We start from the raw sequence: 24,919 nt of genomic DNA on the forward strand, positions 1-24,919 counted from the left end.
TGGCGAAGAGGTGGGAAGGGCTGTTACTGGCTTTCAGAAATGGCCCTGGGGTCCTGGGGCTCAGAGCGAGAGAGCAGGGCAGCCACACCCTGTTGAGTTCGTGGCGGTGTCCCCGATCCGGGAACTGGCAATCCACTTGGTCTCGTCCACGGTGGTTCGGGCATGGGGCAGCCTCCCGACGTCCTTCACTGTCAGGATGAGGTGCTGGGATGACTTGAGCAACCTGACCGCTTCGTCATGCAGGATGCTGAGAAAGCTCTGCCCATTCACCTCCAGAATCTGGTCCCCAACCTGCCAAGACCACAACACAACACAGTCACCTGGGCTGTTTGCAGGACACCAACACGTCAGGGCTTCAGAGCCCTGATCCCAATTCTCCTCCCGGGTAGCCTACCAAGGAGGTCACCGAGCCTCAGAGAGTCTATGCGGGTGCTTGAGGTCATACAGCAGGAGGCTCAGAGAGGTTCTGTGAATTCCTGAGGGTCACACAGCAAATCAATGGTAGAACCAACTGTCCAATCCTGATCCTCAACTCATGTTCCTGTCACTAGAAAGGGCCACCTCCCCTCAACTTAGCAATGGCTTTCAGGGATGTGTCTATGAGATTCCCAAGGGTCCCCTTATCTAGAAAACAAAAGCCATTTCAGAGTCCTGGAGGTGGATGGAATTGGGGGTAGGATGAGGTGTGAAGGCAGAGTTCCATTATTTTCCTCTTACACTTCTACACTGTTAAAATTTTTACAAGCATGCATTCTTATATTACCTTAAAGTGTAAGCATCATTTTAAGTTACTCAAGAAAAAAAGCAATAAATGAGAAAACTAGCCTTCCGTTAAAAGAATAATATATTGCTTGGATTCTTATGAAGAAGGCGGTTTGGGGGCTTCCCTGGTGGCGCAGTGGTTAAGAATCCGCCTGCCAATGCAGGGGACACGGGTTCAAGCCCCTGGTCTGGGAAGATCGCATGTGCCGCGGAGCAACTAAGCCCGTGCACCACGACTACGGAAGCCCTCGTGGCTAGAGCCCGTGCTCTGCAACAAGAGAAGCCACCGCAATGAGAAGCCCGCGCGCAGCAACGAAGACCCAACACAGGCAAAAATAAATAAAATAATTAAAAATAGAAGGCAGTTTTATTTTGTAACATAAGAACATATTTTTTAATGAAAGGAGTAAAAAATAGAAAAAAACGAGCCTTCCAATAAACGTAAGTATGTGACAAAACCAGAAGAGGTTGGCTGGGAAGCTGCTGCAGTGTGACCCGGGGCATGTCAGAAGGACGTGCAGCATGTTTAAACTCGGAGGTTCGGTGCTTTTCCTCTGTTCACTGATGGGTGACCAGAGGGGGCTGCCCAGGGTCACAGCCCACCGTGGCCTTGAAGGGCAGCCCCATAATGCCAATTATTTTTTATTTTTTATATTTGTTTATTTATTTATTTATTTGGCTGTGCCGGGTCTTAGTTGCGGCACACGGGATCTTCATTGCCGTGTGCGGGATCTTTTAGTTGTGGCAGGCAGGCTCCTTAGTTGCGGCTCACAGGCTCCTTAGTTGCGGCTCACCAGCTCCTTAGTTGCAGCATGCATGTGGGATCTAGTTCCCTGACCAGGGATCAAACCCGGGCCCCCTGCATTGGGAGCGTGGAGTCTTAACCGCTGGACCACCAGGGAAGTCCCCATAATGCCAATTATTCCTGGCCGCTTTTCCTTCTCCCCCCGTCCCAGCCTGCTGATGGCACATGGTCACTCCCAGGGGCGTTTTCCAGCATTTTTCAAAGCAGAATTTGGAAAAGGTGAGCCAACTGGGAATTTGGAAGAAAAAGAGAATAAGATGTGGTGATGAGGCTGAGAACTGAAACCCTGGTCCCCAGTTTATCATCTTTTCTTTAACCCCTCACCTGCTGTTGGGGAGTTTCCAGAACAGAAAGTGGTTACAAATTCAGACTTTCCCACCCTCCTCTGCACCAGCGTTGATGTGCTCAGAGAAGGCCCACTGCATCTTTGCCTCCACAACCCCCATTCAACATTTCCTGCACACCTACTACGTGCCAGGCTCTGAGCTGGGACACCATGCACAGCCAGACAGACCACACCCTGCTCTCAGGCTGCTCAGCGGACTCCATCTTGTGCTCTAATTGGGTTTTCCCACCAGCCTCTCCACACTATGTCTCCAGGGCCCGGCACACAGTAGGAATGCAATAAAAATTCATCAAATGAATGAAGAGTCAGACACCAGTCCCTCCATTCCTAGCTCCAGGACCATCTCTGCTGCAGCTCAGTGGGGACCAACACATGACACCAGCCTGGGGCCCCAAATTTCAAACCACTTTTAACCAGATGCTGACTGTATGTCAAGAACCTCGTCTGTCCCTTTACATAGCTTTCCTTATTTAATATCTTTAATATCCTGCCAAGTAGGTATCATTGCTCTGCATCTCACCAGAGAGAAGACAGAGGCTCAGAGAGGTTAAGTAAATAGTTTGTGGTCACAGAGCTAGTGAAGAGGACAGCTAGGGTGTAAACCCAGGTCAGGTCCCAAGGCCCTAGTGCTTTCTACTGCTGGGCTGCTGTCGGGCTTCAGATCCAGCACGTCCAAAGCCTGCCATTCCTCCCTAGCCCTGCCCGCAGCATCCAGCTCTGAAAACCCACCGCCATCATAAACTCTGCCTTTATTCCCTGCGTAGATTCTCCAGGAAGTCTCACCTTCCTCCTCTCCCATCGGTCCCCTAACCTGGGTCCCCACCTGCTCATACCTGAGCTCCTGAGCTGGCATCCTCCTCCGTGCATTAACTTCTAAACTGGCCTCAGACCTAGCACCCGATAATGTTTCTTCAACTTTTTGCTTTCATGATATCCTTCCCGGCTTAAAAAACCTCAACAACCCCTACAGTCCAGGAAGCAGCATAACGCTATGGTTAAGGGTTTCAAAGACCATCAGATTCAGGTCCAAATCCTGGCTCTGCTACTTCCATGCCACATGAGCTCAAGCAAATCCCCCAATGAGCTTTTGTCCCTTAGTTTCCTCTGGTGTAAAATGGGGAATCCTAGCCCAGGATTGCCCTCCAAATAAATCTCTCTAGTCATCAGCATGTGTTTCCCAATGCCACCAGCAATATCAACAATTTTTTTCTCTCTTTCTGCATCTTGGAGCTCCCTTAGTTGAGAAACTGGGGTCCCTGAGAACTTAGGCAACCCCAGCTGGTTTCCTTGTAAAGAGCTAGAGGTGAGACCCAACACCTGATTCGGGGCTTGGCACACAGCAAGTGCTCAATAAGTGCTTATGTGCGGAGGTATGGATTTCGCCACTTCCCACTGTGCCTCTCTCCCAGCTGGTGTTCCCCCATGCTGAGAAGCAGAGCTGTGTCAAAGGAGAGCTTCGCAGGCAGGCATTTGGGCCTTACTGAGAGCCGAGGGATGCTCTCAAGGCAAGGTCGGCCCCCTCGGCCCACGTCATCACAGTCTCCCCGAGTAGCGGCTCTACCTCTCCCCTCTGCCCCCGGTTGTCCCCCCACAGATCCGAGCTGGAACCAGGCTGTACTTTTCATCTGCTGAAGTGCTCTGTTTCCTTAAGTATCCCTCTCAATAGCTTTGGCTTTTGTTAAGCTAAGGAAGTCAATTTTAGTCTTTCCCACACACTTTATTTCATCCCAGCAGTTTAATTAAAGGAAGTAACATCTGAGAGACCAGATAAGTGAGGGCATCCTTTTGTGAGCAAGCCTCTCCCTACAGGTCCAGGCCCGGGGGAAGCAACTCAATTCTACAAGCACTTACCTGGCCCTTCACAGCGAGGTGGAGAAGCAGGGAATGCCCCAAATATTGCATGGGACGTATGTACACTAAAAACAGTATTCGCTCTTTAGCTGGAAATCAGATTTAAATGGTGGCCTGCATTTTTATTTGCTAAATCTGGCAACACTGAGGTCGGGGTGTCAGTAGCCTCTGGGGGCAATGGTTCTTGGGGGTGTGTGTACCGATTTAGTGCTATGGTTTCCAAACTTCAGTTACTCTCCCTTCCCTGAGCTGGGCACCTGTTATTTATGCAGTGCTGTGAATCACCTGCACACATTTACTGCAGCCTCCTCATAAACATTAACATCCAAGAAATCAGTCTGCTGTGCTAATCACATTTCCCCCTAATGCCTGCTGAATGAATCCCTACCCGATCTGTGAGTCAGTGTGGGGTTCATGTGCAATCCACCTGGGGAACAGGTGTGAAGTAGGAGTCATACTCTGGAAACCCCAACTTAATGGGGGGCGGGTACGTGAGCCCGTCTTCCCTATCTCTTTCCATCCTCTCCTATCTTTCTTCTTCTTCAGAGCCTGTTTTAAAACTGAAGCTCTGGACGGGGTTGTCTCCACGCAGCCCTCTGCAGCATCTGAGTTGGTCTGAGTGACTCCCATTTCTGTGTCCAGCTCTCTCTCTCATTCCCTCTACTTGTTGGAAAGCTTCCCGAGGTCCGGGAGCCCTGTCGGAACAGGCGTCTGCATGTTCACCGTCATTCAGAATTCACAAGCCACGTTCAAATAAATCCAGCGTCTCACCTGCTGCTCACAGCAGCCCCAGGCCAGCAGGCTGTGGAGTCGCGTCCCTACGGTCCAACAGAAAGATGCCCGTGGTTCTGAAGCCAGGCGGTCATGACACAGAGGCCGTGTGGTCCTGCACAGCTCAAGTACCCTCCTCGTCGGTAAAAGGCACATGATACTGCCTGCTTTTTCCAGGTCTCTGAGAAGCAAGTGGGACCACTCAGCACAGAGCCTGACACTCGAGAGGCTTTCGAGAGATTTTCATTCACTTCCTTTCCAAATGGCGGGGACAGGTTGACATGTCAGCTTGCTCAAGGTCATGGTCACACGTGGACAGCGAGCCAGCCTTTGAGCCCAGCCTCTCCCCTAATCTCCCCCAACCCTGCGCCACCTTTACCCCACATAGTGTCTGGCACGCAGGAGGCATTTAGTAAACGGGAAGGGATTGCAGAGACCCCTCCTCTCTACTCTCCCAGGCTCGCTTCCACTCACTTCCCCTTTTCCTTTGGTTTGTGCAATGTGAAGTCCAGGTGGAGTGTTTAAAGGTCTTCATCTGGCTCTTCCCCTAAAGCACTCCCTCCCCACCAAAAAAAAAAAAAAATACCTAAGAGCTCTCTGTGTTTATTCATTGAAATGTTACTCTCTCCTTCCCACGGTAGCCAGCTCCAGAGTTAGATAACCCCGGGCTGGGGAGGGGGAGGGTGGATTTAAGGCAAAAAGGAAAAAGGAAAACATGGCCACTGTCAGGCCTCCCACGGTCTCCTACGTATGGGGAGACAGGCAGCACAGGGACGTGTCAGGGACCACAGAGCGAGGCAACAGCAAAGCCCAGACCCTGAGGCTGATCAACCAAGGAAATACCCACCAGCCCAGAGCTGTCAGGACACGACCCCCTGGAGAAGGGAGAGACAGGAGCAGAGCGTGATGGAGTGTCTAACATTGCTCAGCTTTCAGACAGGCGCCGATGGCGAGGACGTAGAGGGATGCATAAATAAAGGAGGCTTTATTTTATTTCTCACCACGGGCGTCCTATTCATCACCAGTGACGAAGGAGCAGAGGATGGAGCGCGGGAGTACCCTTCATTTTAAGGCAGAGGAGAGACTCCGCCATCATCCACAGCCACCGAGAGACAGGCTCGGGGTCGGCATGCTCCGAGGAGAGCGGACAGGGACTTTAACAAGGACAGGACACTGATTTCCCCCTGAACTCGGCCAGCCAACCACCAGGAAGCAGGAATTCACTTCCCCTGGGTCTGAGGCCCCTGGAGCCATGGAAAGAGCTCAGCAGGCTTAGGAGTGAGCTGGTCTTGGTAATGATTCCCTCTTACTCCTTAAGAGACTTGGGGAAAATAATGTTACCGCTCTAGACCTTTCTTCCCTCAAAACGGGAATAAGACCAGCATCCGTGAAGAGTGTTACACCAACTAAATGAGAAGCCATTTGCTGTGTGGTTACAGACCCAGGAGTCTTGCCCTCGGGATCTAATTCCAGGTTCTGCCACTTCCCAGCTGTGTGACCTCGGGTAATTTCCCTGCCCTCTCTGTGGCTCAGTTACCTTCTCCGGAAAATGGGGAAAGCATCAGTGCCTACCTCATAGGTCTGAGGATTAAATGAGTTAATACACTCTCCACTGTATCCCCAGCACCTAAAACAGCACCTGGCACATGGTAGGTGCTCAATGAATATTTATTGAATGAACACATACAAAGCAGGTAAAACAGTATCCAGCATACAGTAAGTCCTCAATAAATGTGAGCTGCGTTTTTGAAAACCATATTTACCCTTAAAGTGACCCTTGGTCACTCACCAACCAAATACTGCAATTCTGCCTCCCCTGAGTCTCTCAAAGCCATACCCTCCGCCTTTCCACCTTCCGTGTCAACACTCACACATGATGGCCACACCCACAAGGCACATACTGTTATCCCCATCTTACAGATGAGGAGGCTGAGGACAGAAAGTGAAGTGACAAGAGCTGGGATTTGGCCTTCGTTCTGCCAGCCTGCCAAACCTCTGCTCGAACCAGAATCGGCTCCTCCTCGAGGAAAAACCAGCCTATCCTTCCACCTCTGACATGGCCTCTCAGAGGGAGGCAGGGGAGAAACCTGCCAACCACTCGACCCCCGTGCTGAGCTGGCAGGCAGGAATCCGTCCTCTCCGGATGCGCACGCCAGTGGGAGCCTCGCTGGGCCAGGGCCCTGAGGAGGCTGACTTCAGGCCCTTCTTCACCACCTTCCCAAGTCTTTACTGAAATGGATTTTGCGGCTTCAAATGAGGACTCCGCTGACTGTAGCATTACCACAACGAAAATTCAAATTCTATTGAAGACTTTTATTGCAATTATGAATCTTTAATAGTCTCCCATGTCAGGTTTAAAACTTTAATGGGCTTGTTCTTTCTTGCTTTTTTTTTTTTTTTTTTTTGGTACAAGTGAGCAATGCAGTTTTAATGAGACAACATTAGTTTTTTCCAACAGTTCAGAAGTCAGTAAACCTTGTCTGTATATTTTTAAAAAAAGATCAAGGTAAATGCTCAGAAGGTTCCTAGAACAAGCAAGCTGTGGGTGAGGGCTGGGTCTGGGGGAGCTCATCACACAACCCTCTCTGGTAAACCTTGCTCTCACAAGGCAGAACCCTCTCAGACATGCCACGGATGGAACTGGCGGACCTGGTGCATTCTGACTTCCTTCTGGTTCCTTCTTCTCACACTAACACGTCCATTGTCAGTCCTTGCTTACTCTATTCAGAACATGGGCAGCCCTCAAAGAAGGCCTGCTCTAACCCCCAGGTCATCAGTGGAAAAACTGAGGCCCAGAGAGGGGAAAGGACTTGCCCAAGGTCATACTCTGAGTCAATGTTGGAACGAGGGCAGAGAAGCCACTCCTGAGCGCTTCTCACAGGAGAGTTTGGCTTTCAAGTAAACACATCAGAGCAATTACAAAGGTCAAACCCAGGAGGAATAACAGCTATCGAACCCCTTGAGCACCTCATTCAGGCCAGTGACCTCATACAATTTGGCTCTACACTTAATAAGCACCACCTGCGGCATGGAATGGTCTAGCCTGTTCTATAGATGCAGGCAGGGAGGCTCAGAGAGGTGAAGTCACTTGCCCAAGGACACCCACCAATCAAATAGCAGAGCAAGATATGAACCCAGCCCAACTGCTATTCTGAGCCCCAGACTTGTATTCGCCTACTCAACATTTCAACTCAGATGACGCAAAGGCACTCTAAACCAGCACTGTCCAAAAGAACTTTCTGCAGTACCAGCCCCAAAGCCCTCATCATAGTTTGAGACCATGCTGGGCTGTAAGCACTGAGTTCAGGGCCAGAGAACTGCAACCCCCTTGCATGGCACACGGGAGGCACCCCACCAATGCCTGACAGAATCAGTAACTTGTGAATAAACAATTAGATGAATGGAAGAACAAATATACGAACAAGCAAGCTAGTCCCCTTGCCCTTTCTGGTTTCTGTAGACAGGCAAGAGACATTTTCCATTTATGTAAAGGTCTAGTTTGTCAAGGCCAGGGCATGTAGGGAGGCTGGGTACTTGCAGCCTGGTTCTGTGCACTGCAGCAGGGAAAGAATATCTAATTTGTCAATCACAAGTAAGGCAAAGAGGTAAAAACACAAACCACAATTTAGTTTTGGCTGGAATTTCACTCTGGGAAATGGTGCACATTTATCCAGTCCTTCATTTTGGAAGAGGGAAAACTGGGGGGGTGAGGGGTAGAGAAAATATGTCATGGGTCTGAGGCCTCCTGGTAAGTTGGGGTAAAGCTGGCCTGGAACTAGTCCTCTCACCTGCCTTGTGCTGCTCCACAGACCTGTAAAAATCAGTGAGTTCTCAAGTTCAAGCCTTCATATACACAGAGTGACCAATCAGAAGAGGTAGAGTATATACTCTATGCTCTATACTCTACATTTATAATGGTGACAGAAGAGAGAAAACAGCAATAAACTTAACAGGAAATGTGTAACACACATGCGAAGAAAACTTATAACACTCAAAATGGACTCAACAAATAGGACAAAAAAAAAAAAGGTGGCCTGTTGTTGGAAAGGATTCAGCATCATTAAGATGTCAATTCTCTCTCATTTGAAAATTTAACATTATCCCCATAAAAACACAAACAAGCTTTTGCTAGATAAGCTGACATAAAAAGTTCATGTGAAAAAATAAAACTGCACATGGAGGAACCCTAAATGCATATGGCTAAGTGGAGAAAGCCAATCTGAAAAGGTTACATAGTGTATGATTCCAACCACATGACATTCTGGAAAAGGCAAAACTATGGAGACAGTAAAAAGATCAGTGGTTTGCCAGGGGTTTGGGGAAGGAGTGGGGGGATGAACAGGCAGAACACAGGATTTTTAGGGCAGTGAAACTATTCCTATGATACTGTAATGGTGGATATATTTCAGTATACATTTGTTGAAACCCACAGAATGTACAATACCAAGAGTGAACCCTAATGTAAACTATGGATTTTAGTTAATAATAACGTATCACAATGTGGCTCATCACTGTAATAAACGTACCACACTAATGAAAGATGTTAATAATAAGGGAAATTGTGTGTGAAAAGGGTGGATGGAGAAGGGGTATATGAGGACTCTATACTCTCTGCTTAATTTTTTAATCAACCTAAAATTACTGTAAAAATGAATCTGTTAATTTTTAATAATAATTTTTAATTAAAAAATCAAAATACGAGAATAGCTATGAAAACCCTGATACAGAATTGCTACCTTCGGAGGAGGTACCAGATACTAAATCCTGCTCTAAAGCCTCTGCAATTAAATGGTGGGGGACTGACCCATGAGCAGATGGACAGACAGGGGAACAGGCTAGAAATAGGCCCGAGGACACACAGAAATGTAGTACATGATAAAGGTGGCATCACAAATCATTGTGGCGAAGATGGGCTTTTAATACATAGCTCTAGGATAACTATGTAGCCATTTGGAAACAGATAAAATTGGATCCATATCTTACACTGCATACAAGGATAAATCAGATCTGCATGGAGTTCAGGGCCAGTGTGCTAATCAGAGCTTTAAAAAGAAAAATGTATTTACAAGTGTTAAAAGAAAAAAATGGATAAAATGCTCTATATCTAAGAAAGGTTTTCTAAAGAGACCTCAAATTCAACAGAAGAAAGAATTGGTAACTAAACTAAATGATAATTTAAAAAACTTGCACATTGGGGAAAAAAAAAAAAACCTCTATAAGCAAAGTTGAAAGAAAATGACAACCAAGGAGAAAACATTTGTAATACATGTCACAGATAAAGGGCTAGTAAGCCTTAATATATAAAGAATTCTTAAATTTTAGGGGAAAAAGTCCAAAATCTTGACAACAGAAGGATAATAAAAGACACAACCAAGTTACAAGAAGACATAAAAATGGTCCATACACATAGTAAAAGATGTTCAATTTCACTCATAAGAAAATTACAAATTAAGCTACATCAAGATACCCTTTCTCACCTATCAGATAGGAAACAATTAAAAACTTGACAGCACCTGTCGGGCATGCTCAGACATGGCTGGTGGGAATTCAGGATGCAACAACTCTTATGGAGTGGGACGTCGCAATATTGACCAACTATATATGTATTTACCCTTTGACACAGAAATCCCAACTCTAGAAATTTACCCTGAAGATACACTTCCCAAAGTGACAAAATACATATACATGGAGTTACCCATTGCATCATTGTTTGTAACTGTAAAATATTGAAAACAATCTAAGTGCCCAGACAGAGGACAGCAGTTGAATAAAGTACAGCAAAGCCACACAGTGGAGTACTATGCAGCTGTAAAAAAGAATGACAAAGATTTCTGTGCAATGACATGCAGTGATTTCCAGGACGCTAAATTTTAAAAAATTAACTGAAAAAGAATATCTATCGCATACTACCTTTTATATAAGAAAGGCAAAAGAACATATACATGTATCTGCTTATTCTTGCATAAAGAAACAGAAATAAGCCAGAAATTAGCTTATTTAGTTGTCTTGCGAGGAGTGGTGGGGGTGGGTAGAAGGGATGTGGGGGAGAAGTAATACTCTGAGTACGTTTTTTTTTGTACAGTTTTGATGTTTTTGTTATTCAAAAAGTAAAATTAAATCAATAAAGATGTGGGGAAACCCTACTGAATTCCAGCAGAAACAAATGAACCTATTTCAAATCAATAACAGAACTAAGGTGAAGGGGAAAAAAGAAATAACCCAAGTAACACAGTACTTTGACTATAAACACTCAGTTTACAGACAAAATGTACTGCAAACAAATCAGGAACACAACTTAGTGGGTTCGTTTTCCAGTGGTATGTATGTGGCAACTGCAAAACTACTTTTGTGTCTTGTAAGACTGGGCAAATGATAAATATAATGAACCATCTAGACAAGAACCAAGAACCTCCCTCAGGGCCAGCACTATGCTAGGTGTTGGGGATACAGTATGTACTGTACTGTATTAGTTCCCTATAGCTGCTGTGACAAATTATCACAACCTTAGTGGCTTAAAAGGACATAAATTTATTATCTTACAGTTCTCAAGGTCAGAAATCCAACATGGGTCTCACTGGACTAAGATTAAGATGTCAGCAGGGCTGAGTTCCTTTCTGGGGCTCTAAGACACAATCCATTGCCTTGCCTTTTCCAAGCTTCTACAGGCCACCCACATTCCTTGGCTGTGGCCCCATTCCTCCATCCTCAAAGCCAGCATCTTCGGGTTAAATCCTTCTCATACAGCCATCTTTCTTGTTCTCTCTCATTATTCTCTCCTCCACTTTTAAGGCCTCTTGTGATTACACTGGGCCCACCTGGATAATCCAGAATCATCTCTCTATGTCAAAGTTAGCTGATCAGCAACCTTAATTTCATCTGTAATCGTAACTCCCCTTTGTCATATAACCTAACATATTCACAGGTTCTGGGGATTAGGATGTAGACATCTTTGGGGCTCATTATTCTGCTTACCACATGGGTGGTACTCAAAACACGGTGGCACTCATGGTTAGCCAAAAAGAACCAAACACTAAAAGGCTTTCACCACCCCATCTGGGTGAGAAAGTTTAACAGGGCATCTAGCACTTTGCCAGCTGGAGCACACTTTGGTTCAAACTTGCTAAGAAATATTTGACAAAGTGGTACACAACTTTTGCAACTCTACTTCTAGGAATTAACCCCAAGAAAATCATCATGACTACGCAAAACAAAAAGTTGCAAAAATAATTTGGACCCCCCTCTTAAATGTCTATGAATCGATCACTCAAATACCCTATGGTATATCCATACAGTGATGCTATAAAGTCATAAACAATAATGTTGCAGAATATTTAATGACATATAATTATTTTTTCCAATTAAACTTAAAATTGCATCTAATAGAAATAGGCAAACAGTAAAAAAATGGGTATAAACACAAATTGTAAAAATCTTGCCTCCCCAAAGCTCCCTTCCCTTAAAAACACATCTCAGGCCCCCAGACTCCTGAAGTCACAGGCCCCAGGACTGAGACTAAGAAGTAACCACCATTATACATATATAATGGAGTACTACTCAGCCATAAAAAAGAATGAAATTTTGCCATTTGTAGCAACATGGATGCACTTGGAGGGATTTATGCTAAGGGAAATCAGTTGGACAGAGAAAGACAAATCTATGATATCACTTATATGTGGAACCTAAAAGATACAACAAACTAGTAAATATAACAAAAAAGAAGCAGACCCACAGACATAGAGAACAAACTAGTGGTTACCAGTGGGGAGAGGGGAGAGGGGCAATATAGGAGTGGAGGAGTGGAAGGTACAATCTATTAGGTATAAGATAGGCTCAAGGATGTATTGTACAACATGGGGAACATAGCTAATATTTTGTAATAACTGTAAATGGAGTGTAACCTCTAAAAATTGTATAACTGTATAATTTTTTTTAAAAAGTAACCACCATTAACAGTTTCTTGGGCATCCTCCCAGGAACTCTCTTCACATATGTAAGTATGTACAAATATACTTCTCTTCTTAAAAAAAAATGGAATCACATAACACCACTCTGTACCTTAATATTTTGCAAAGGTCTTTCTGAAATGGAAAGATGTTATGGAGGATGGGGGAAAGCAAATAGTCTGACCCCAACTTTGCTGAACTATTTTTGTCCATATCCTATGCCCTGTGAGCGTAACACTCTGGAAGGACAGACACCTAGACTGTTGAATGAGGTTTTCCCTTAGTGTAGGATTTTCTACTTCTTCTACAGTGGTCATGCTTTACTTGTGAATTCAGGTTTTTTAATGTTATCTTAAAATTGCCCATCTAATGCGGTCTTCAAATGTGTTAAAGAGATTGGGAAGGAATATGCCAAAATGTTCACAGGAGTTGCCTCTGGGAGGTGAATTCCAGGCAATTTTAATTTCAAGCTCTTTATTCATTTTCTCTGCTTTCCAGACTGCATATGAAGACTATATTGTTGAGGGTAAAGAAAATAAATTCAAAAAAGAAATGTAAAAATTTGCCAGGGGGCATGATATAAAGCTAACATCTCCCTTGACATTTGGGGGTCGGGGAAGAGCGGGCCTGGGCCCTTGGCAGATCTGCTATGCCACCCTGGAGAAGAATCTTTTTTACACCATCCAGTCCAATCTTTGTCTCTTAGTAATTTGGTATAAGTCATTCTCGTCCCTCTCTGGGCTCAGCAGCTTGCTGGGACAGATAGGCTGGGAGGCGATTTAAGCTCTTCTGGAAAGATCCCCTGAGGTTTCTCTCATTTGTTGCTCCTTTTAAAATCTTACTTCAGTTGGAAACAACTAAACGCCTGACTTCAAGGGAATGGTTAGGTAAATTAAAATTCAGCCAGAAGATGGAGTATTATCATGCAGCTATTACAAATTGCACTTATGAGAAGTTTTTAATTACATGGGAAAACGCAAGTGAAAATGTGGGATGCAAAATAGTATATACTGTATAATATCATTGTGTAAAAGTGTACAGAGAAAGAAATAAAAGAAGCTACATCAAGGTGCTAACAGATGGAAACAACCCAAATGTCCATCGACTCACAAATGGACAAACAAAATATGTTATAGCTACACAACAGAATATTATTTCACTATGAAAAGGAATTTACTGATATATGCTACAACACTATGTTAAGTGAAAGGAGTCAGACACCAAGGCCACATATTCTATGATTCACTGATATGAAATGCCCCAAATAGGCAAATCTTCAGAGACAGAAATGGGGGTGACTGCTAAAAGGGTACAGGAATTTTTTGCAGGGGGTGGGGGAGATGATGAAAATGTTTTAAAATTAGATGGTGGTGATGGTTGTGCAATCTTATGAATGTACTTCACTGATCTGCATACTTTGAAAGGGTGATTTTTATGGTATGCGAATTATATGTAAAAAAATAAAAGATGTTAACAAAGGTTGTCTTTGGAAGGTAGGACATCTGGGTCCTTCTACTGTCGCATGTTTTTGTGTGTGTATTACATATTGAATCTATTACTTTAATAGCTGGAAAAAATAAACAAAAAAGAAACAAAGTCCCCCAAAGGGTGTGAGTTAATAGTTCTAGTACACAGCCCCACCCAGGTCTCTGGACTCCCCAGCCTCTGAAAGCTTTGGCCTCCTTCTGTCTGCCTTACAGCAAACAGCTCCTTGATTCTGGAGTTAATGCAATCAGTCCAAGTGCTATGTGTCTCTCCAGGTTTGTCCAGCCATTGGTGAGGTCTGGGAAAAGCCGGGGTCTCCTTCCCCACCCCATGCCGCCTCGCCCTGCCTCTCCTCCCGGTCAGCCCCCAGGTTCCCCTCAGCCCACCTGTAAGCCCCAGCCCATGTCTCTGTGCCTTTGCTCCTGCTAGCCCCTCCCTGAAGATCCGTCCCTTTACTTCTCTACCTGGTATAATTGTCCACAGTCAACACCCCAACCAGATTACACAAGGGCAGAAAGCACATGTCTTTTGGCTCCTGCTTTTGTGTCAGGCACACACACACATGTTTAGCAAATCTCAGGTGCCTGAGTGAATACCCTGTAAGGCCCAGCTAGGGAGCTACTTCCTTTCTGCAGCCACACTGGCTCTCCTCCCCTGGGCTGATGGCTCCCTCCCGAGGTCCCAGCCCAGGCAGGGGAGTGCAGTAGTAACTGCAAGGATTTTGAACCAGCTCTGCTTGGGTTCAAGTCCTGGCTCCACCACTTCCTGGCTGTGTGACCTTGGTTAAGTCATTTAACCTCTCTGAGCCTCACATCCATGAACAGGGACAAAAACCTTTTTAAAAGGTGGCTGTGAAGGTTTAAAGGAGCTAATGTACGTCAAGTGACTGTACATAGTAGATGCTCTGTGTTATTCAAATATTATGTAGTATTGGTATTAATATGGTACCTAGTTTGCTATTTACTCCTCCCTCCTCCTCAATAGACTGAGATTTGAGAACAGTAGCCTGTATCTTTGTCCAGCAGTAGCCACAACCTAGGAGCTTATGAGAAATGCAGAATCGCAGTCCCCATCCCAAATTTTCCAAGTCTTACAGGCTCTCCTAGAACCTTGCCACTCTCCATCAGGAGCTGTAGTGGCTTGAAATGTGTCTCTCCCCCCAAAAGAGTGATGTCCAAGTCCTAACCCCCAGTACCTGTTGAATGTGACCTTATTTGGAGATAAGATCTTTGCAGATGTAATTAAGTTAAGGATCTTGAGAGGAGATCATCTTGGATTTAGAGTGGGCCCTAAATCCAATGATTGGCATCCATAGAAGAGAAAGGAGAGAGAGATGTGAGACCCAGAGACATGCAGGGAAGACCAAGTGACGAGGAGGCAGACACTGCTGGAATGCTGCCACAAGCCAGGGAATGGCAGGGACACCAGAAGCTGGAGAAGGCAAGGAAGGATCTTCCCCTAGAGCCTTCAGAAGGAGTATGACCCTGTCGACACCCTGATTTGTGGGAGAATAAATTTATGTTGTTTTAAGCCACTAAGGTTGTGACGATCATTTGTTACAATAGCCCTAGGAAACTGATACAGGAAGTAAGAGTTATTTCCTTCCCCTTGAACCTGCCTTCTGAGGCTGGGTCATAAAAAGAATACAGCTCTACTTGTCTCTCTCCCAGGACCCATGCCCTCAGAATCCCTTTCTAAGCCACCATGCTTAGAAGAAGCCCAAACCAGCACTGTGAGAAGACGGCATGGGGAGGCCCGTGCAGGGAAGAGCTGGGGGCCCCTGGCCAGCAGCCAATGCCAACCTCCAGACATGAGACAAAACAAGCCTCCCAATGGCTCCGGCGCCCAGACTGAGTCTTCCAGCTGTAGCCTGAGGATCACGCAGCCGAGACAAGCCGCCCTGCTGTGGCCTGTCCACTTCCTGACCCGCAGCAAGGCTGAGAAGAATCTGTGGCTATTGCACACCTCTTGGTTTTGGGAGAGTTACGAGGCCATAATAACTGCAGCTCTTGCTGAATCATAATCTGCACTTGACAAGGTCCCTGATAATTTATATGCATGGTCAAGTGCCTGAAGCACTGCCCAGCATGGTTACTGACCTCTCTCAAAGCCCGTCACGTGTGCCCTATCCCACAGCAGGGGCTAAGGAAATGCTCGCTGATCACTGTTTCCCTTATGAAACGGTGCAACAGGCTGACCTCAGATCCAGCAAACCATGCACGTCCTCGATATACAGGCACTGAACTTGGCATGGCCACGTGTGGGGCCAGAGGGCAACTGACGACCCTCCCGTGCTGGTCAGTCGCCGCCCAGCTCCTCGGGCCCTTCCCTTGGCCACGTGGGACAGGGATGAGAAGGAGAGCCAGCCCCTGGAAGCCCCGTCTTCCTCCTGTGGACAGCACGGTTCATGGGGGCCGTGGGCATCTGAACGAACCGCTCTCCCCTTTTCCTGTGCCCAGGGCAAGCCACAGCTGGGCTCCTGCTTCACATGGCCTCCCTGCAGAAACTAAGTGTTACTCTTTTCTGCAATAGCCTGCCTGGGAGCAATTACTACCCTAGCAGGGGCCCCTTTAAAAGTCAGGAGGTAGGAGTAAGCAACTGGAACGTTTGCAATTTACTAAACACGCATTCGGAGGCTAGTTCACAAACCCGGCTAGGAGAGCATGCTATGGAAGGACTGAGAATGTGGCACAGCCGGTGGGAGTGGGGTGGGGGGGGAAGAGGCTAAAACTATCACCCAGCACGTGCCAGGATTCGCAGGAAAGAAACCACCTTCTGGCTCCTCGGAAAGGTGTTCATCATCTGGGCAGATCCATCAACTACCCGAGAGTTTCAGACGCCATCAAGGACCAGTCTCACCCACCAGCACACTCACTCTTGTGGATACTGAAGATCACTCACACAATCAGAGCTACGATTTGAGGGGAGCTTATCCTGTGCCAGGCACTGGGCTTCACCTGCATTCGCTCATTGAGTCTTGACAATATGGTACTTAAGACACAGGTGGCGGGGGTGATGGTATCATTATTTTTACTCTTTTTAGAGAACCTGGAACCTATGGGAAGCACAACTCCCCCCCCCGCCACAGTCCTTGGAAGGGAAGCAAGATGCCAGCTGGAGGTTCACAGCTCATGGATTCCCACCCAGGAGAAAGAGGTGGCCACCGCACCCCAAGGAAAGGCAGCCCCAGGGAAAGGCCTGGCAGAGAAGGCCCTGCTCCGGCGAGGGGCTTGGGAAGGGAGGCAAAGCCAGTCTTCTAAGGTGGAGCTTGGCAATGATGTGAAAGCTGTTATCCCACCTCTTGCTGAAAGAGCCATGGGACTTTCAAGGCTCCAAGCAATCAGGGGCTGCTCTGCCACGATTCCTCGCAAGCAGGCTCCGTGCAGGGCCCGGGCTGGCATGCCGGCGAGGAACTGAAGGGACAGCCTGGGTTTATTCCATCCCGGCGGGGCAACGCCAGACTGACCCTTCACCGGGGAGGCAGGACCCACAGCGGAAACCACATGGATGGGCATTAGAGCTGAGAGCCAGGCCTGTGACCTTGGCCAGCCCCTTCCTGGCATGTGACCTTGGGCAAATCACTCCCACTTTCGGAGCCTCATTTTTCTCATCCACAAACAGAACCAATTCTATTTACTTACAGGCTTATACTGAAAATCAGAAATAATTTTTTTAAAGCCAGCATATTTTTTTTTCTTTTTTTTTAATATCTTTATTGGAGTATAATTGCTTTTTTTTGTTTTCAGCCTTTTTTTTTTTAAATTGGAGTATAGTTGTTTTACAGTGTTGTGTCAGATTCCGTCTTAAGGTAGAGACATAACTATGCAACGTGAGAGTAATATTTTGATAATCACTTATTGTGTTGTTGGTTCTATTTACCTATAGCATTCCTATATACATTGCAGGTTAGCAAAGCAAATGTTTCATTGGTCCCAGTCTTCTGCAAAATGTCCTATCATTAATATTGGAGTACAACTGCTTTACAATGTTGTGTTAGTTTCTGCTGTATAACAAAGTGAATCAGCTATACGTATACATATATCCCCATATCCCCTCCCTCTTGCATCTCCCTCCCACCCTCCCTATCCTACCCCTCTAGGTGGTCACAAAGCACTGAGCTGATCTCCCTGTGCTATGCAAAGCCAGCATATTTTGAATGCTTGTATCTGTGTTAAGTGCTTTTATAGAGATTCTCTGGCTACATCCCCACAAGTTCCTAAAGGTATTATTTTCCCAGCTTTACAGATGGGGAAACTGAGTCCAGGGAGATAAAGTGATACAGCTGGTAATTTTGACTCCAAAGTGTGTGCATTTAACCACCATGTGACACTGCCTGGTAATGACTCACAGTGCCTGGCACAGTGGGTATGAGAAGTGGTTGCCGTTGTTATTAGTTTTCCCCAAATAATACTTTCTTGCTGAAGTACAGCTTTAATCATAAATTCTTATTTAGATAATCTTAAAAGCTGAGCTAGGCCCATGCTCTCCCATGGAGATGGCACACATCCAGTCATCCGGGCCCCAGGTCCCCCTTCTGTCCACAGTAGACACTACTGCGAGAGCCTTAGCTTAGCTAAGTATTCTTTCTGGCAGAACCCAGTTGCAAACACACAAGTACAAACACTTCTGCAGCCACACTAATTAAATGGCATTGGCACACAAGATAGAGATTATTTGCTGTCCCTGCGAATGGAAAGAGCACTGGGTTTGGAAGCACAGAAACACGGACAAAGCCTTTCTCAATGTAAAATTTAAAAAACCACGTTACCAGTCAGAGACATTCTGACTTCTGTGTTCAGCCATCCAGTTGGCAACAGAGGTGAGCACGTGGCCTCAGAGAGCTCTGCATTTGAATGGCCAATTCTCTGCCAGCCAGGAACACGCTTTGGGGCGAGCTGCTTAATCTCACTGAGCCTCAGTCTCTTCATCCATAAAATGGGGATGACAACAATCAGTACCTCTGCGAGGGGCTGCAATGAGGACAGACGAGATGATCCCTCCTGGGCGGGACTGGGCTGGGAGTGGTCGGTGAAAATTAGTGCTTTTGTGCTGTTGTTATTCTGTAGATTTCAGGAACATCACTGGGTGTGTGGAGGCAGGAGCACACACACCACATACACAGAGAAACAACCCGAAGTCAAGGATTATTCACTCCTCCCTCACCTCCCGGGGGCAGTAAGCTCAAGCTGCCCAGTTTGCGTGAGAACCATTTTACAAAGGGACGACCCTCTAAGTCCTTTAAGAGCCACTGCAGTTGGCCAGAGGAGGGGGTATGAGGGAAGGAAGAGGTGGGAACTGGATTTCTGTGACTAAGCTCCAGACCTGCCTGAGTTTCAATCCCAGCTCCTCCACCTACCAGCTGTGTGACCTTGGGCGTATTACTTAACCTCTCTGGGCCTTGGTTGCCCATCTCTAAAATGAGGATGATTCTACTGCCTCCTCACAGGGTTGCTGGGAGAATTAAATGACTCAGCGCAGGGACAGCACTCACTAAGCACCCTGGTTGGCACAGAGGGAGCACTCCCCAGTTGCTGGTGATTCCTATGATTATTACTGTCAATTAGAAATACTGGAAGACTCCTCTGCCCTAACTTACTTCCTTCTATTATTATTGCTCCTTATTATTATTATTATTATTACTACCCTCACACTGCCGTACCTTCTGCCATTTCCACCATACTTTTACTTAAACATATTCTGAATGGCCAGGAGAATCCTCCAGGTTCCAAATCCAAAAGCAGAAGTGCTGATGTCACTGTGCTGATGTCAGAGACCTGAGCAGAAGCAGGGAGGGCTGAGGGCCTGGCTGCCAAGGGCCGTCAGTCTGTTTTTTTCCATCACGCAAGTTCAGGGTTATAGGGTCTCGTGGCTAACAGGGGAGGTCCTGGAGCCAATCCCTACTCCAGTTTCACCACTTCCTTGCCGTATGATCTTGAGCAAGTGACCTCTCGGAGCTTCAGTTTGATCATCTTTAATGAAGTAGATGTACAGTGTCTACGTCAAGAATTGTTTAGGGATTCATTAAGGTGGAACATTAAAAAAGCGCTTAGCAGGGTGCTGGGCTGGGAAAATCACTCAGTGGATGTTCACTGTCTCCATTCCCTTCACTGATGCTCAGCCAGCACATCACCTGGGCCGCCAGGAGTCTTCGCTGCCTTCTGTCTCCCACGCCCACCCTCCCCATTCAACACGATTTCCATGCAGAGCACGCAGGAGACACAAATCCAGGTGCTGCGTCGCGCACGCCTCACTCTGGTCCCCAGATCACCAGCACCTGATGCCCACCTGAATGCCCACAGCCCTCCAACCACAAGAAAGACCACGGGCTTGGGGTGCCCGGGGAGGGACATGGCTGTTCACCCTCCCTGCCACCTAGCCAGCAAGACTCTCTCCAAATCCTGCTCAAGGTGAGAAAACGGACACGCTCAGGAGACACTTTTTCGTTTCTCCTTCTTGTGTTTTCTCTCTAGCGGACCGCAGAGAACATCATAGATACTAAATCGCAGTAGTAAAAAATGATAACAAGATGGCTAAGATACACTTGTGCTACATTTTTGTGCTTCGACTTTTGAGGAGGGCCTTCTCGTCGCTCTGAAGTGGCAACAACTTAGTCAAAATCTTAGAAGTCAGAGACATCAGCTTTTGAACTGAGAAAGGAAGCACTTTTCTAAGAAGCTGATGGTTGGGTCACAAAAGGAACAGAATGAACAAAGGTCCCCAAATCACTGTGTGCACAACAGGCCAGGGAGAAAAAGGTCTGGAGAGACACGCCAACGGCTGACAGTTGTCACGTCCCGGGCTGGACAGGGGCAGGGGAGGAAGGACTGTCACCGCAAACACGAGTCAGCGCGTGATCTGACTTTTCTACAACCAGCAAGTGTCATGTTTACAATTAGAAAAAAGTTAAGATTTCTTTCTTAATATGTATTACACTTGGCTAACTTGGTACCTGCCAGGATTCTCCACTGTGAACTTATTCTTTTTCCCTGCATAATTACAAAATATATTTGGTAGAGATACTTTGAAACTATGCAGAACATCGTGTTTCTGCTTAAACTTCTGCCCACAATTTAGCTTCCATTGGTGCATCTTGCCTACAGCAATTAATACTGTAATGTAATGTTCTAATGGTGATTTTCTCTTCCCTTATTCCTTCATTTTTTCATGGGAAATTTTTCCTTAAGGAAGAGTGGTCGCTTCTCCCTCATTGATGTATTTATTCCGTTCTTTATGTAATGACATTAGTATGGATCCATGGATATTTACTGTCTTCTCCTTTGGCCATGAGGTGCTCTTTCAGGTTGGCTCTGTACACATCTGATAGGCTGATTGATTGGTTGATTGATTTGGTAGCACATCTTTGTTTTCTGGTCCCAAAAGATACCCCAGGCTTCTCTGCCCTAGGCCTGGAATCAATGACTCCTACAAAGAGCCCTGGTTCCTTTCATTTAGAGAATAGTATTTAGAAACTAAAATCTGAGTGCTAGTTGTACCTATTTTAATTGGGTACAACCCCTCTCAATGGATAGAGTGAGGAATTATATGTGTATGTACTAACTCATGCATATATACACATCTATATTGATTTCTGTATCTATTTATCTGTGGGAAAATGTATACCTTTTGTTTTTTTTTTTTGTAAATGAGTCCATATTGATACCTCTGACGAGTCCGGCACCACAGGGTTTATTCTATTTTCCCTTTCCTTCCTTGTAACTTTCTCTGAGAGTGAGAAACCTGGCTCTCACTATCTAAAATGTACTTATTTTTTCAAATGAACCCTGTACAAATGAAGTAGTTTCAGAATTCTTAATCCACATCCCTTTGAGAAAAAGAAATCTGCCAACTGGAGTACAGTGTCTGAGTACAGTTCGTCTTGTCTTTGCCTTACAGTATTGGTAGAAACAATGTTTTTCAAAATCGCTTAGGTCAGCTTCTTCCTTCTCCATCCCCTTTCAGTGTGGTCACGGGAATCATCTGTAATAGTTAGATTCCTTTGTCTTCATTTGTCTCAGTCTGCTCTCCATCTATCCCTGCAACAACCGGGTTGATTTTTTATAATTTATATATAACAAAATTACTCTGTGTACAGTTCTATGGGTTTTGACAAGTGCACAGACTCATGTGTCTATCACTACATGCAACCAGTTTTCCATACAAAACCATTTCCCAGGTCTTTTGCCCATTTTGAGAGTTCTTTATACATTCTCAATAAAAGTCCTTTGTCGGAAGTGGGATTAGAAAATATTGACTGCTCCAAGTCTGTGGTGTGTCTTTTCAAGTCTCTTAAAAGTGTGTCTTTTGCAGAGGGAAGTTTTTAATTTTCATAATGTCCATTTTGTCAATTTTTTCTTTTATGGGCCACGCTTTTGGTGTCACATCTAAAAAGTCTTTGCCTAATGCAAGATCACACAGATTTTTCTCCTATGTATTCCTTTAAAAAAAAAAATTATTTATTTTGGTTGCACCGGGTCTTAGTTGTGGCACGCAGGATCTTTAGCTGCGGCATCTGGACTTCTTAGTTGCGGCATGTGGACTCCCAGTTGTGGCATGCATGCCGGATCTAGTTTCCCGACCAGGGATCGAACCTGGGCCCCCTGCATCGGGAGTGTGGAGTCTTACCCACTGGACCACCAAGGAAGTCCCTCTCCTATGTATTCCTGTAGAAGTAGTGCAGTGTTATATTTTACTTTTAGGTCTACGATTTATTTTTGAGTTAATTTTCATAGAAGGTGTGAGGTTGAGGTTGAGGTTCATTTGTTGGCATGCAGACGTCCAGTTGTTCCAGCACCATCTGTTGAAAGGACTACCATTTCTCCATTGAATTACCTTTGCACTTTGCCAACAGTCAGTTAAGTATGCTTTTGTGGGTTTATTTCTGAACTCTCTACTCGGTTCCACTGATCTATGTGTCTATCCTTTCACTAATACCGCATCATCTTGTTTACTATAGTTTTATAGTAAGTCTTGAAATCAGGTACTAAGTCCTCTAACAGTGCTCTTTGGTTTCAGAATTGTTTTAGCTCCTCTAGTTTCTTTGCCTTTGCATTACGAAATTTACAATCAGCTTGTAAATATCTACAAAAAATCCTGCTGGGATTGGAATTGGGATTGTGTTGAATCTAGATTGAATTAGGGAGACCTGACATCTTAATATTCAGTCTTCCTATCCAGGAACACAGTATATATCTCCATTTATTTATGTCTTTCTTGGAGTTTTCAGCATACAAATACAGCACATATTTTGTTATTTATACCTGCTGTAAACTGTATTGTTTTTATTAATATTGAATTCCAGTTGTGCATTGCTAGCATATAGAAATGCAATTGACTTTTGTATCCCTCCACCTTGCTAAACTCATTTATTAGTTCTAGGAGTTTTTTTGTAGATTCTTTGGAATTTTCTATGCAGATGATCAGTCTCTGTAAATAGAGTTTTATTTCTTCTTTTTAGATCTGTATGCCTTTTCTTTCTTTCTATGGACTTATTGTACTGACTACAACTTCTAGTATGACACTGAATAGGAGTGGTGAGGGATGACATTTTTGCCTTATTTCAATCTTAGAGGAAACCTTTTCGTTTTTCACCATTAAATATGTTATCTATAGGTTTGTGAAGATGCCCTTCATCAGGTTATGGAATTTCCCTTTGATTCCTAATTTGATTAGAGTTTTTATCATAAATGGACATAGAATATTGTTAAATGCTTTTTCTGATTACATGGTTTTCTCAGTAACATTGATTTTCAAAAGTCAAACCAGCCTTGCATTCCTTGGATAAAACCCACTTGGTCATGGTATATTATCCTTTTTATAGATTGCTGGATTTGTTTTGCTAAAATTTTGTTGAGGATTTTCACATCTATGTCCATGAAGGATAGTGATGTGTAGTTTTCTTGAAATGTGTTTGTTTGTTCTTGGTATTACATAATGCTGGTTTCATAAAATGAGTTGGGAAGCATTCCCTCATCTTTTATTTTCAGGGAGAGACTGCATAATTTTCTTCCTTAACTATTTGGAAGAGTTCATTAGTGGAAGCATCTGGCCTTGAGTTTTCTTTTTTGGATGGTTTTTAATTATAAATTCAGTTTCTTTGACACACATATAGAACTTTCAGGTTATCTATTTTTCTTTCTTGAGTATTAGTGGTTTGTGTCTTTCAAGAAATTGGTTCATTCATCTAAGTTAGAGAATTCATAGGCAGAGAGTTGCTTGTAACACACCCTTATTATCTAAGGTTTTTTTTTTTTTACTGTTAGGAATTATGTAAATATTAAGAGGTAATTTTTGTTATCTTCATTAGGACTGCTGTAAAATCAGCCATAATCACAGATAAAAATACTTTTAGAGGATCCTTACTAAACAAGTATTCTGTAATAGCCACACCCTTTTCCCACCAAGAATACACAGACAGCAGCCTTGGAGAGTATTCCTGGCTCATTCTCTCCCAGCAGAACTATTTCAGGGACACACAGAGACAGAGTCAGCAGGCAAAGTCAAACTGCCAGATGATGGAGGGGCTCCGTCCAGAGGTGTCTGGACCCACCTCTCCATGATCCTCAGCCAGTCCTTCCCCTCCTTCTGGTCCTCAGTCTCCCCATGTGTCAAATGGGAGCGTTGGAGGCTGGGATCTATGCATATAGATGGATTCCTGCCACTTATCCTTCATCAGGGAAGAGCTGAAGGTGGCACCAAATGCCCATGGGCACCTTTGATGAGCAAACCTCACTGTGGGCCATGGCTGCTACTCAGCTTCTTCAACATGAAGGCAGGAGTCTCTAATGGAAAAGGTCTGACTGCTCAGGCCCATCCCAGGTAGTTGTAAAAACCACTAACACCTCTTAGCAGGATTCATCCCTTAACAAAACTGCCAGCTCTGTGCCGTGTTCAGGCCAGGATGCAAATGAAGCAGTGCTCAAGCTTGGAGCTTTGGAGTCAAAAAGACCTGGCTTGGGG

The 24,919-nt window shown here is 45.1% G+C and overlaps 1 protein-coding gene across 5 annotated transcripts in view; it reads right to left on the reverse strand.

Annotated features, from left to right (window-relative positions):
- The window catches only part of WHRN (whirlin), a 92,055-nt gene that overhangs the window by 22,831 nt on the left and 44,305 nt on the right, over positions 1–24,919 (reverse strand). For 4 of the 5 annotated variants that reach the window (XM_082403902.1, XM_082403901.1, XM_082403900.1 and 1 more), the window contains exon 4: positions 89–291. In XM_082403902.1, coding sequence (XP_082260028.1) covers positions 89–291 — 203 coding nt within the window. Of the gene's footprint in view, positions 1–88; positions 292–21,606; positions 21,997–24,919 lie in introns of those variants that run through there. The other variant, XM_082403903.1, reaches the window with a different exon arrangement.

Source organism: Balaenoptera borealis, assembly GCF_965194805.1.
Source record: "Balaenoptera borealis genome assembly, chromosome: 8".
Taxonomy (NCBI): Eukaryota; Metazoa; Chordata; class Mammalia; order Artiodactyla; family Balaenopteridae; genus Balaenoptera; species Balaenoptera borealis.